This window comes from Strigops habroptila, chromosome 19, assembly GCF_004027225.2.
Source record: "Strigops habroptila isolate Jane chromosome 19, bStrHab1.2.pri, whole genome shotgun sequence".
Classification (NCBI taxonomy): Eukaryota; Metazoa; Chordata; class Aves; order Psittaciformes; family Psittacidae; genus Strigops; species Strigops habroptila.
In genome coordinates this window covers 5,210,041-5,224,111 of record NC_044295.2, presented here as the reverse complement: position 1 = coordinate 5,224,111, position 14,071 = coordinate 5,210,041, and the positions used below count along the sequence as shown (strand labels likewise).

At 56.3% G+C, this 14,071-nt stretch overlaps 1 protein-coding gene across 1 annotated transcript in view; it reads right to left on the bottom strand.

Annotated features, from left to right (window-relative positions):
* The window catches only part of KCNH6 (potassium voltage-gated channel subfamily H member 6), a 33,364-nt gene that overhangs the window by 2,281 nt on the left and 17,012 nt on the right, over positions 1-14,071 (bottom strand). Inside the window, exons 4-12 of the mRNA XM_030508792.1 lie at positions 12,130-12,341; positions 8,396-8,824; positions 7,319-7,718; positions 6,521-6,720; positions 4,080-4,332; positions 3,483-3,676; positions 2,574-2,673; positions 2,020-2,307; positions 1,424-1,604 (exon numbers count right to left, since the gene is read on the bottom strand). Coding sequence (XP_030364652.1) covers positions 1,424-1,604; positions 2,020-2,307; positions 2,574-2,673; positions 3,483-3,676; positions 4,080-4,332; positions 6,521-6,720; positions 7,319-7,718; positions 8,396-8,824; positions 12,130-12,341 — 2,257 coding nt within the window. The remainder of the gene's footprint in view (positions 1-1,423; positions 1,605-2,019; positions 2,308-2,573; positions 2,674-3,482; positions 3,677-4,079; positions 4,333-6,520; positions 6,721-7,318; positions 7,719-8,395; positions 8,825-12,129; positions 12,342-14,071) is intronic.

The window sequence follows — 14,071 nt, the reverse complement described above, 5'->3', positions numbered from 1 at the left end:
AGCCATACCGGGAAGTGAGGCGCTGGGGAGGAGGAACCAGTGTGAGGGTGAAGATGCTTTGCTTGGTGAGGTTTTAACAGAGCTTCAAACCAGCACTGCTGCAGAAAGATCCATCCTGCCACACTACATCATCCCCTGCCCAATTTTTTGTGGAGCCAAACCAGGATATGGAGCAGGGAACTGAACAAAGCTAAAACTACCCTGGAGAGGGGAAAGAATTGCAATGGTTCATTTTAATCTGGATCAATTCTCCAGACCAGCTGCCTGTGCTGACAGATGGGAGGAAGGCAGGTTGGTGCCAGCCGTTTTTAACTGAGGAATAGAAGGAAATGGAAAAGTAGCAAAAGTCTCTTCCTTCTGCTTTGTCCTTGACTGAAACAAGCAGCTTTGGCAGGAGTGGACACAGCCCCCATGCAGGCAATGGCCCTGGCAGCACTTAGAGTGTGTAGGAGATCTGTCCCCTGCCGCCGGGGATGGCATGTTGGTGAGACACCAAACACTGTGTGTGGGTGCTGGGGGAAGTGAGCTTAACATGGGCAGCAGCCAGGGGCAGGGAGGCCAGTGCTTGTGTGGGTGCTGCCTGGGGCTTGTAAACCTGCGTGGTCCAGAGAAGGGCACCGGAGCTGGTGCAGGGCCTGGAGCACAAGTGTGATGAGGAACGGCTGAGGGACCTGGGGGGGTTTAGTCTGGAGAAGAGAAGGCTCAGGGGGGACCTGATCGCTCTCTGCAACTGCCTGACAGGAGGATGGAGCCAGGAGGGGGCTGGTCTCTGCTCCCAAGGAACAAGGGATGGGACAAGAGGAAACGGCCTCAAGCTGCACCAGGGGAGGTTTAGATGGAGCTGAGGAACAATTCCTTCCCCAAAGGGTGCTCAGGCATTGGAACAGGCTGCCCAGGGCAGTGCTGGAGTCACCGTCCCTGCAAAAGTGTTCACACATCGTGTAGACGAGGCTCTCAGTGACAAGGGTTAGTGGTGGCCTTGGCAGTGCTGGGGAACGGTTGGACCTGATCATCTTAAAGGTCTTTTCCAACCTGGCTGATTCTATGATTCTCATGCAAAAATCATGTATTTTTTCTCATTTAGAGAGCAATGATGTACACGAGGCTCATGTGCTCAAGCAAGAGGATGCTTGCAGCTCTTTGCTGCAGGAAGTGGAGCCCTGCAAAGGGCTCAGGGGGTGGTTTCGTGTCTGTTGTTGCATTGAGTTTGGAAGCAACAGTAAAGCAACAGATCCCCAGGGCCAGGACTTGCAGTTTGAGAAGCTGCTGCGTTTGCAAAGTGCTCCCACCACCTCCCCAAGGAATGCAGTGTCCCAGCGGGTCAGGAGGTGGCATCTGCTGCAGCGACCCATAGAGAGCAGAAGGTGATGGCCCAGAACTTCCCTGGTGTATCTCCAACCCTGTGCCCCGGGGATGTGCCTACCTGCTGAGCTGGGCTTGCAGGAGCTCCAGCCTGGACTCGATCTGTCCTGGTCTGTAGTCGCTGTGCAGGGGCATGTCCTGTGAGCTGTGTACCAAGGAGATGTGTTGCAAAGGCTCTGGGTGGTGGTTCGGCCTTCGGTCCTCCCAGAAGGAGAACATGTTGGGGATGTCCAGGGGGGTGGCTGGAAGGAGAGCACACAGCTCAGCACTTCTATCTTGCATCTTTCAGTCTCATTGGCATGGAGGTGCTCCAGAATCCACCACCCAACACGTTCATGGAGAGCCATCGCCCTGACAGACGTGGTCCTCAGGGAGAGTCTATCACCCTAGCACCTGAGGTGCTTACGGGGACCCAACATGATCATGGACACTCCAACACACTGGCACCCAACACATCTCTGGAAGGCACATTTGGCCTCTTGGGACAGCCCCAAAGGTGTGCTAAGAGAAACTGCATGGCAGGGGAGGGACAGAGCAGATACTACTGGGGACAAAAGGCATCAAAGACTCTTGGCTGCCGTAAGACAAGGCCAGCATGGCATCACGTCCAAGCATCTCCCACCACCCTCCTGCCAGCTTTGACCTCTGCTGTGGTACCTGCATAGGACTGGCTGCTCTCCGCTGCCTGCTTGCCAGCCTCTGTGCTGCCGGCGCCCGTGGTGACGAGGCTGAGTGTGGGCAGAGCAAAATCCTCCTTTTTGGACATGGGGAAGGGCTCAGCTTTCGTAGGGCTGCCAGTCTTGGCCTCGTCGTCGCTGGTCTGGGAGCAGGGAGTGGTGCTGCTGCCCAGGTCGTCCCACTGGTCCTTACTCAGCGGGTCCTGCGGGTTGGTGAGCTCTGAGTAGGTGTGATACTGCTCTGCATCAGAGATGCCCATGTCTGGGTCTGTGGGGCAGCACAACAGGTTAATTTGGGGAGTACCACACTTGGCAAAATCAGCCCCCATCCCCTCAAGGGTACCCGTAAGCTGGGGCACCCTAAGGAGAAGAAGGGAGGGAGGGAGGGAAGGATGGAAGGCAGCATGGGTGCCCCCAGGTCTGCAGGGATGGAGGCACCAAGAGCTGCCTCTGCTTTGGGGCTCCTGCCAGGGCAGCAAGTACAGGATGATCCCCAGCCCTGAGGCCGAGCTCTGCCGGTGCCGTAGGACTCACCAGGCTTGTTGGGCTGGCACAGGGAGTGCTTGCGTTGGCGCGCCCGCCGGTACGTGCAGTCGTACTCCTCACTGAGCGGAGAGCGGGGAATGCTGTCTGCCTGGGGGATGAGAGGGGCTGGTCACCAGGGACAGCGGGCCATGGCCCACCCGTGGGTGCCATGGCCCGTCCATGGGGGCCATGGCTCCTCCATGGGTGCCATGGGGGCTACACCCCATTCAGCATCCTCCTTAGGGCTGGTGTCCAGGTACCTCTGGCTCTCCATCACTGCCCTGTCCCACCCAGTGGCTCCTGGACTGGTTGCAGAGCTCAAGGGATCCTAGAGACTGCCTTGTTGCTGTGAGATTGAGTTGAGGGTGTCAGGGCCATGGGGAGGGAAGGAGCACCCTGAGGTGGGCCAGGACATAGAGGGGATTTGACTATCTTTTCTATCTTACCAGGCAAGTGTCTCTGAAAAAAACTGTCAGGAAAGGACAAAATCCAATCATAAAGTTTAAGTCAAACAGCAATGACAGAAATCCTCCCAACCTTCCACCCTCTGGTCATTTAAAAAGCCAATTTCAGAAGAAGCTGCTTCCTAACTCCATGAAGCATGAGAATATTTCTTGCTTTAGCAGCCTCAAAACCTGTGCATCACCCAGTTGCCCAGGCTGGAGCAGTCCTGGAGATGATTTACAGGTGCAGAGCAGAGCAGTACCAACATGGCTTGTGGGGCCACCTTTTCCGAAGAGCTTAGGAATGTGCAGTGTGCTGTGGGGGAAATCATAATCCCATGGAGAGTACCTTGGGAAACGTGGCTGTTGGCCAATGCACCACCAAACTGAGTGAGGAGCTCTTGTTAGCATCCTTGCTTCAGGCCTTGCACTTCCCAAAGACATTGACCCTCCCTGGGACAGCCCTGGCACTCACATCTCGCAGGTTGAAGGTGATCTCTAAGTTGCTCCAGAAGTTGTCAGAGAAGGCCGGGTACATGTCCAAGACCTCCAGCAGATCCTCCCGCTGGATCTTGTGCAAGTCGCAGTAGGTGAGAGCCCTCACGTCAGCGTTGGACTTCCCTGGGCGGGCGTAGAGGCTGATGGGCTCTCCAAAGATGTCGTTCTTCCCTGTGCCAAGAGACAGCCGTTAGGGGGAGGTGGGCACCTCCTCCAGCTCCAGATGGACCAGCAGACCTCGCTCTGGGGCTCATGAACAAGGGGATGCCCAGCAAGCCTGGATGCTGGGGACACTGTGAAAGCCATTACTCATGGGGACACTCCTCATGTCTTTGTAGCCTCTCCCTGACATCTACTGGGGATCCTCCATTCCCTGTCCACTGGTGTGATGACCACCCAAGATGCTGAGGAACAGCGCTCCCTTCCCCAGGATATGAAGAAGTCCTTTGCCTCTCACCTGCCACCCTTTGTTGACTGCTCATCACCCTTCAGTCATCACCCTACAATCATCACCCATCACCCTTTTCTCCTTGCCCATCACCCCTTGCCCTCCCAGAAGGAAGGACTTTTCCACCTAAGATTGCCACCACAATGTCTTCCCGGAGGATCTCGATGGAGCCCCGGGAGATGAAGTAGAGCGTGGTGAGAACATCTCCATAGTGCACGAGGGTGTCTCCAGGTGGTGCATGAGTTGTCTTGAACTTCATGGCCAGGGCACGCAGGCAGCCTTTGCTGGCTCCTCGGAAAGCCTTGCAGTTCTGGAGCAGCGTGCGATTGAGGTGCAGGCAGATGTCTGCCTGCAGGCAGTCAGGGAAGCCCTTCAGCACCTGCGAAGAGCGAGGGAGAGATGCCATCATACCAGCATCTCCACCACACAGCATACAGTCATAGAATCATGGAATGGTTTGGGTTGGAAAGGACTGTAAAGCTCATCCAGGTACAACCCCCTGCCACGGGCAGGGACACCTTCCACTAGAGCAGGTTGCTCCAAGCCCCTGTGTCCAACCTGGCCTTGAACACTGCCAGGGATGGGGCAGCCACAGCTTCTCTGGGCACCCTGTGCCAGCGCCTCAGCACCCTCACACGGAAGAGCTTCTGCCTTATATCCAACCTGAACTTCCCCTGTTTCAGTTTGAAGCCATCACCCCTTGTCCTATCGCTACAGTCCCTGATGAAGAGTCCCTCTCCAGCATCCTTGTAGCCCCCTTCAGATCCTGGAAGGCTGCTCCAATGTCCCCACACAGCTTCTCTTCTCCAGGCACTGGATTCCCCAGCATGGCTGTGCCAAATGGGGAGCCCCTGAGACCAGAAAGCCAAAGCTGGGGATGTCTCTGGTCTCCCCATGTTGGATGCCTGCCTGCCTGTCCCTGCAGATGGCCAGGGATGAGAGCATTCCCAAGCAATAAATAACAACCACCAGCTCAACCTATTTATACCCACAGGTGGCATTTCCCCCTTTGCATCTCTACGCCCACTAATCCTGCCTGAATGAGAGCACAGATGTGTAATGAAGTGCTGTCCTAATTAAACATCACCTGCCTGAATGCCAAGCAGCAGCATGGGCCAGTTGTGTGCAGCAAATACACCTATGGCAAACACCTTGTGTTGAACAAGAGCTAAATCTGAAGGTGAAATTAAGGTCAAACTCCCAATGTGCTGCTGTCACCAATGACTCATGGTGCTGGGGTAAAATCTGCCTGAGTTTGGGTTGGTTTTGACCCCAGGGTCCCCCTTGCTCTCCTCTCTGCTCACATCCTGTTGGTGGCCAAATGTGGGACATCCAGGCTGAGGCCGGTGGCTCCATGGGGATCCTACAAGCTAATGACAGTGCCTTAAATTCCCTAATGGGAAATCAGGGATGGATGAATTGATCGGGCTGTGGGATGATTGATTGCATCTCAGCAGCATCCAGCAGGAATTGGTGTGAGCGACAGCACGTCCAAGCTGCAAGCTCAGCTTGTCACAAGGGATTTGTGACTTGGGTTTGCACTAAGCCAGGAGAACCTGGGCTTGGCACGGTGCCATGGCTTTGCTTCTAGTTACTGCCACCGATGTCCAGCCGAGGGTGGACACCTCCTCCATGGGAGAGGTTTAACCTGAAGCTCTCCCAGCAGCAAATCCCCAAATGCTGCCCAGTTCTTTAATATGGCAGCAGCAACTGAAGACGGAGAGGTTGGATTCATGCAAATCTGTGTCCTGGTGGTGGTCAGAGATGGAAGAGCATCAAGTCAAGGGAGCATCAACTGGGAACGAGTGGGCCAATGACCTTCCCAGGGCCTAGAGATGGGGAATACAAGGTCCCATCTCCCTCCTTGCCTTGTCCTTCCTTATTCCTCTCTCTGTCTTGCATCTATTGAGCCAGCACATTTTACACCCTGTACCCATGACCTGAGTCCTGCCCCCTCAGCCCCAGCCCAGGACTCTTTGGCTGAGTCCCCTCCTCACCCTCGTGGTGCCCTGGCGCCGCCGGGACTAGGTTCCCTGCCAGGCTCGGAGACACAGTGCCGCTCCAGCATGGCCCCACCATTGATCCCCCTTTGCCAACAAACCGCCGCCTCTCCTGGCTCTAATTAAAATGGATCGAGGTTTATTTAAATGCCCTCCTTTCCCTGCCGCTGAGAGCAGGATGCACTTTGCTTAGCAACCGGCCGTGTGGAGAGGAGCTGGATCGATCCGTGCTCCGTGGCTCTGTGACACCAATAGACACCGGCTGGAAAGTGCATGGTGCTGATGAGGGCTCTGAGCTCCTCACCAGTGCACCAGCACCAAATCTGCTCTCCAGCCAAGAAGTGTCTTCATGGCCCCCGAAAACCTCTGGGTAGATGCATAGGGATGGACAGACAGAGGGGGAGAAGGAAAAAGGGGTGGACAGACTCTGTCTCCAGCCTCCCAAGTCTTCTCCTGCCTCCTCTCTAGTGGAAAGGACTGGATTGTTTGGGTGGACCCAGAGCTAGAACCCGGGCTGTTCAGGACAAGGTGCCGTGAGGACATGGGACCTCCCTGCCGCGTACTCACCGCGTTCATGTCGATGCCGTTGGTGTAGGACCAGGCATGCTGGAAATACTCCTCCAGGCGCTGGCGCAGGGGGTTGGGGATCTGGTGGAAGCGGATGAACTCCTTGACCCGCAGCATCTGTGTGTGGTAGCGGGCTGTGCCCGAGTACAAGCGCTGGATGATAGCGGAGACGTTGCCGAAGATGCTGGCGTACATTAGAGCTGCAAAGAGAGCAGGACTCAGCAGGACCAGCCAAAACCCAGATTTACCATGGACCTGAAACCACTGGGATTCTGAAGCCCATATTCCTACCTATTTGTCTGTGCAGAAGCAGCATAGGTGCATTAAGATACTCTCTTAAAATCATAAAATCACAGACTGCTTTGGGTTGGAAAGGACCTTAAAGCTCATCCAGTTCCAACCCCCTGCCATGGGCAGGGACACCTTCCACTAGAGCAGGTTGCTCCAAGCCCCTGTGTCCAACCTGGCCTTGAACACTGCCAGGGATGGGGCAGCCACAGCTTCTCTGGGCACCCTGTGCCAGCACCTCAGCACCCTTGCAAGGAAGAACTTCTTCCTTAGATCTAACCTAAATCTCCCCTGTTTCAGTTTGAACCCATCACCCCTTGTCCTATCATTGCAGTCCCTGATGAAGAGCCCCTCCCCAGCATCCTTCTAGCCCCCTTCAGACACTGGAAGCTGCTCTGAGGTCTCCACGCAGCTTCTCTTCTCCAGGCTGAAAATCCCATGTGCTCTCCCTGTTTCTCCCCCAACCTCCAAAGCAGGGATGGGGACAGCAGGACACATGTAGGCACTCACAGCCAATGAGCATAACACAGATGGAGAAGATCTTCTCAGAGTTGGTGTTGGGTGAGACATTGCCAAACCCCACACTGGTGAGGCTGCTGAAGGTGAAGTAGAGAGCAGTGACATATTTATCCTTGATGGATGGGCCGGAGGAGAGGTCACTGTCGTTGTAGCGCTTGCCGATCTGGTCGCCCAGGTTGTCCAACCAGCCGATCTTGTGCTCCATGTAGGGCCGCTCCACGTTGCCGATGGCGTACCAGATGCAGGCCAGCCAGTGGGCGATGAGGGCGAAGGTGCACATGAGGAGGAAGAGCACGGCTGCTCCATACTCGGAGTACCGGTCCAGCTTGCGGGCCACGCGGACCAGGCGCAGCAACCGAGCAGTCTTCAGGAGGCCAATGAGGGTGGTGGTCTGCAGGGGAGAGGTGAGATTCCTTAGGGACAAGCAGGGGGTAAATTTGGCCAAAGGCATGTCTCCAGCCTCACTGTGCTCCTTTTGAGAGATAAAAATGCATTTCTAGAGCATGAATCACCTTGTCCTGGAGGTGACATCTGAAATACGTTTGATGAATCATGCCACAGAAAGGGCTGTTTCCCTCTGCTGACCATAAAGGCAACAAGCTCTGGGATTACAGGAGAGTAAGTGAGAAAACCCAAGGCCAATGCCGTGTTTCCTGATGAGTCCTCTCCTTGCCAACTATTGCTCCCAAACCAGCTGCCTTTCACCCACCCCACAGGCTCTCAGCTGTGGGGGCTCCAGGTAGGGCAGTAACCACAGGGACATCCCACTGCCAACATTCTGAGTCTGGCTGGCAATGCAACCCAAAATTCAGTCCCTAAACTGAGCTTCCAGCCTGCTCTGCTGGGTCAGCGCCAGCAAGGGCAGTGGGCCCAGTTAGACACTCTCTTAGCACTTGCAGTAGGGTCTGCAGCTTAATACATCCTTGTCCATCCCTCTGACTAACCAGCCCTCTCCTTGCAGCCATCCACTGCTTACACCAAGCCATCCATAGCCCTTTCTTTCTCTCCCTTCCATCTCTTGCTAATCATCCAGGAGTCCCCCCCTTGTCCTGATGGACCTGCCTGTACCTCATCAGAGCCGGAGCGGAAGATGAGCAGGTCAAAGGGGATAGCAGCGACCATGTCGATGAGGAACCATCCCTTGAAGTAGTGGATGGCGATCTTGCCAGGGTGGCTCACCACCTCGTCATTGATGTTGACATAGGTGGTCCGGAAGTTGATGACAATGTCCACGATGAACATGATGTCCACGATGAGGTCAATGATGTTGAGTGGGTCACAGGAGTAGCTGCAGTCCCAGTGCTTCTCCTCCACTTGCTCCTCGTTGAGCAGGAAGGCAGCCGAGTAGGGGGTGAAGACGGCTGTGTAGATGACCAGCAGAAGGATGAGCCAGTCCCACACAGCCTTGAAGGGGCTGTAGTGCAGGATGGTCCATCGGTGGATGCGTGGCGCCTGCAGCTTGTACTCGGGGAGGACATCAGCACCCAGGGACAGCACCTGCCAAGAGATGGGTGTGAGGAGGACACGAGACCAGGAGAGAGGTTGGATAAGGCCAGGAGCCAGGCAAGGGGCTCCCACATGCTGGTAGGGCAGCGAGGAGCATGCAATGAGTTTCCTACATGCTTTTCACCTTTGCTGCCCCCATATGTGTTTGTCCAGGAGGCAACGAGGTGAGTTGACTGCTATAGAATCATAGAATGAGAATCAACCTGGTTGGAAAAGACCTTTAAGATCATCAAGTCCAACCTTTACCGAGGTCTGCTCAGCTCCTTGTCTGTCTCTGATGGGCAGAGCATCCTTGGGGCAGCTGTTTACTTGCTTTATGCCCTTCAGACCCTACCAGCAGAGAGAAAAGTGTCTCCTGCTGTGCCTCCTGATGCCACCAGCCCAGGAGCTGCTGGGTGTCCCTGGCAGAGGGCTAAGGGGATGGGCAGCTTGGAGATGCAGTCCCATGGCTGTGCCATGGCCTGGCCCTGAAGGTGATGGCACATCGGGCATCCCCCAAGCCTTGCGTGGTGCCTTTCTTGGCTCTAGCAGGGAATTTCCCTTTATGTCCCTCTGGCACAGTTGTCCTCCAAGCAGAGGGGACAGCTTGGGCCACCCGCAGCAAAGCCTGGCCTCGGGCAATGCCCATTTCCCATCTGAGCATCCCCAGGGAGGGGGTGACCTGCCACCAGTGTGCAAACACCATCTGAGGCGCGCAGGCACCCTCCCATGCTGTCATCTGTCCCCAAGTCTGTTTGCCCTCATGAGGACACGCTCCCACGGCACCAATGAGTTTCCACGTGTCCCATCTCTGTCCCAGCTCCCCCTCCAGGACCAGCGCCAGCTCCCGGTGGACTCTGAAGCCACCCTTGGGGACACAATGCAAGGGAGGGCTGAGAGACAGTGACAGAAGGGAGCTGGGGACAGCCGGATGCTCCTGCACTGACATCCGCCTTGTTCAAGGGTTCAAGGGCTTTCCGAGGGCTCCTGCTGCTGTGACCCAGAGCGGGTCCATCCCCACAGCCCCATCCCACCACCCGCCGCCACTCCTACATCCTGAAGCCCCAGGCTATCGGTGTATCCCCTGCTCCTACCTGCCTGCAGCTCGCCCGGCGCCCCAGGCGGCAGCTGAGCCTCGAGGTGCGGGTGTCTAGCATGGGGGTCCCCAGTCCCGCGCGCCCTGACAGCGACCGGCACAGCGAGCGCAGCACCGGGGCCGTGGCATCGCCCGTGCAGCCGCGCATGGTGGGACGTGTGCGGCCGCGAAGGGCATTGGAGAGCCCAGTGGGGATTAATCAAAGGCAATCGATGCCGGAGCCCCAGTGGGGATGGAAGCGCCAATGGAGCAGCGGGAGCCACCGATGTCGGACAGCACATGGAGAGGGGAGGGACTGGAAAAAGTGACCCAAACACAATCGTTGTGCAGGGGAATGGACACTGCAGAAGGGAATGAGATACGGGCCGGGACTGGGACTGGTTCTGTGGGGACACTGGGGAAGGCAACAAGGCGACACCGGTAAAAAGCTTGTTCCCAAAGCTAAGATGTGCCCAGATGGGCTCCTACACCTCGTGTCTAGGAAAACCAGCAACATTCCTACCCTCAGCAGCTGAACCCCCCCAATCCTGCCTGGCTGGAGGCAGCTCTGTGGGGCCAGTCCTGAATTTGGGCTGCCATCCCTGCTCCTGGCACCCAGCTCTTGAGAGCAGGTCAAACCCCATCGCTTTCCTGGTAGGAATTATTAAAACAATCCAACCCCAAAGATTTGAGGCAGAAAAGGGAAAAGAACCCCCAAAAGAGCATCCAAACCAATGCAGAGCAAGGGAGCAGTGACAGCCTTGTCCCTCTCTGCTCCTCACGGTGGGGCTGGACTACCCCATGGACCAGCTGATGCCTGCCTCTCCCTGCCCACCAGCCCATACTTTTAGATGCCATTAGTGGTGTCTCGCCGTTGTTTCTGCCTCATCCATGAATTATTTAGCAGGAATTATCCAGGAGCAGGGAGCTGTGGCTTGGCAGGAGGCCCTGGGGGACCTTGGGATGAGGATGGGCAGGACCTCAGAGGCCATGGGGAGATGTGGTGGGGAGGAGAGATCTATCCCTTCCCACCCATCCCCATCCCATTCCCATCTCATTCCCACCCCATCTCACCCCTATCCCACCTGGAGATTAAAAGCAAAAGGAGGATTGACCTCTGTGGGTGCTGCACTGCAGGGCCCTGCAGCCACCACCCGTCAGCTCTGATCCTGTCATCCTGCAATGGTCAGTGCCACTGCACCAGTGCCACCCCATGGTCCCCAGTGCATGGGTATCCGTTGTGATGGGGACGGGGCCATGGAAGCTGCTCACTGTCCCACTGGGGTGCTCAGGGGATGATCCCATGTCACTGCGGTCACCCCCAGATCAGGGGGACTAAGCGAACTTCGGGATGAAGGGGACAAACCAGGGGGACCACAAGCCTAAAACCTGCCCCATGCTACGGGGAGCCTCCACTGTGCACCGAGTTCATGAGGGGAAAGGTTTGCTGGCATTGAAACGGGAGACAATCCCGCTCTGATAGAGCAAACTGTCAATCCCGGAGGATTTTCTGGGGTCACTTCCATTAAACTGTCCCTTGGCTGCTGCTGGCACCAGTGGGAGCTGCCCTGGGGTGTATTTTGTACAACCTGGCTCTCCCGTGCCTCAGTTTCCCCACTGGGGAGAGCTCCTTACTCGCAATTGCAGGATGAAGCAGCACCTTTCACACCCACTGGCATCTGTGTGACCCCATGGGACAGGGCAGTGCCACGCGTGTCCCTTTCAGTGGCAGGGCACTGCCACAAGTGTCCCCTGCAGGGACAGTGCAGTGCTATGCATGTTGGTGACCGTGCAGTGCCACCTGCTGTCCCTGGGGACCTTGCTGTCACCACTGGTGCTACCGGCGTGGGGACCCCAGCCAAGCACCTCAGGGCCACCAGTGCCCATGGGGCTCCATCCCCAGTGTTGGGGTGCTGGAAACGATGGCCGGGGCCTCACTCCCAAACAAAGCCACATGCACACACGTCTTCTTCAAGGCCACCATCCCACCATGAGCTGGTGTGCCCCTGGCCACACATTACCAGAAATACTGATTTAGGGGGGAAAAGGAGCATTTGAACCATTCAGAGGAAGAGATAAAAGTCAAACACGGGGATACTGGCATTTCCCCGGGTGGAAACTCCAGGTATGTCTGCCCTCTCCGCTCCTCAACTCCAAAAGCCACAGGAACAGTTGTGACTGTACCTCAGTGGCAGCGCCACCACCCCACCAATGCCTTGGTGGCATCTCAGTGCCCACATACCTGTGTGACCTTCTCGGTGACATTCTGGGTGCGCTCCATCACCTTGTGGGGAGCAATGATCTCGATCTCTGTGGTGGAGCCCGAGCGGTGCTTCTCCAGGTTGAACTCTACAAAGTTGAGCGTGAACTGGGGGATCTGGCTGATGGTCCGGTACTTCATGAGGTCCGAGTCCGAGGTGGAGTTCGGGGGGTTGGGTTTGACGTGGGAAGCCTCTGAAAGAGGGTGGAGAGGAGCGCTGACAAGAGCAGTGTAAGCAGGAGCCAATCTGTAGAGCCCTGACCTCAGCGAAGGACATCCAGGAGGTGGGCACCACCACAAGGTAACACCAGAAGGTACCAATATCTGCATGGCCATAAAGGCTTGGCTTCTTCAGGGTGGCCCAGACATGGGATGCCCAACCTGACATGCCCAAGAGGGGGCTGCTTTTCAGACACATCACCCCTCTTATAACCATGAAACCTCCTTCAGGGGGCTCAGACCAGCTGCCAAAATACAGAGGCACTCAAAATCCTTTGCTACCTCTGAAGACCGTGGCAGGTTGGGGATCAGCCCCAGTGAGACCCACCAGGGAGGGATCCCAAAACAGATGAAGGAGGAGGTGGGTCTCGTCCACCCTTGAATGCTTCAGCCTGATCAACATAGCTTCTGAGCTGCTGCCTTGGTTTTTGGCCACCAAACTGAGCCAGGAGCTGAATGATGTCCCCACTCAGATGTATACTCCACTCCCAGGCTCCAGTTCAGAGCTATCTCCTGAGGAAGAGCTGTAGTGGGGCTGGATCCCAGAAGTTGTCTCTGGGGATCTGGGACCTGCCTCTCTGGGTCACTCCAGTACAGGAGCCGGGAGGAAGCCCCAGAGGAGGTCAGTTCATGGCCAGGCTTAGGCAATGTGTAGTCATGGAAGGGAGCATGTACCCACATTCCCTTCAGGAACAGCCCCAGCCATCGTAACCAGTGTCTATCTCCTCCCGGCAGAGTAGGGATATGTTTCCAGTCCTCTACCCCTCTATCCCTGCACTCTCACATTGACCCATGGGCAGGAGGTGTCTGAAGACATCATGAAGGTGCCCAGTTAACTGCTGCCACCCTTCTCCTCCCTGCTCATTCCCCTTCCCTCCCTCTGTGTTGTGTCCCCTCCTGAGGGTCCATAACCTGTGACTATTTGAGGATCATGATTCGCGACCCCATTTTCTCAAGCCAGACATTGCAGACTGATCTCTGTCCAACCCCACTTACTGAGGCTCTTCTTGCCTGACTTCCATCATATCTGTCACCATCTATCTCAGGAGAACAAGAGGTCTGGACACGAACACCGTGCTGGAGGCATGTTTCCTACAGTGGCCTGGCCATTGTCTCATCCACCTCTAACACATGGACACAGCTCACATTGCACACGCCTGCAGACTCCTTCCTTCCCTCCCTTGGGATGCCCCTCGTGTGAGGAAGCCAAACACAACCTCCTGCGGTCTCACATCTCACACACAACGGATGGCTCTACCCAAAGAATGGGACCTGCCCCCGAGGGGAATCACATGGAGACCAGTGGGTTTTGGGGAGCAGACCCCAGCTTATCTCCACTTTGCAGAGGGAAAAGCAGGGTAAGAGACCTCCCCCCCGGGACGTTCTGGACCGACAGTAGGACCGCCAGCTCTGGGGTTTTATCCCTACCTGAATTTGCCCTCCTTTCCCTGAATTTTCTCTGGAACTCAGACCTCGCAGCCTCAAAGTTGTCCAAGGAGGAGACCCTGCGGAGGCTGTGGAAGCTGCCCCCGGGCCGAGACTGAAAGAAACCCCACGCGGAGTACGACCCTCGTGGGCCCAGCAAGGGAGGCTCCTGTTTCGGGGACGAGTGTTGTAGAGTGGGGTCAGCCTCCAGGCTCGGCCTCCGCTCCTTTTCCAGGAGGGATTCGGTCTCTGACTGCACACAGTTCTCCTTGGGCGATGT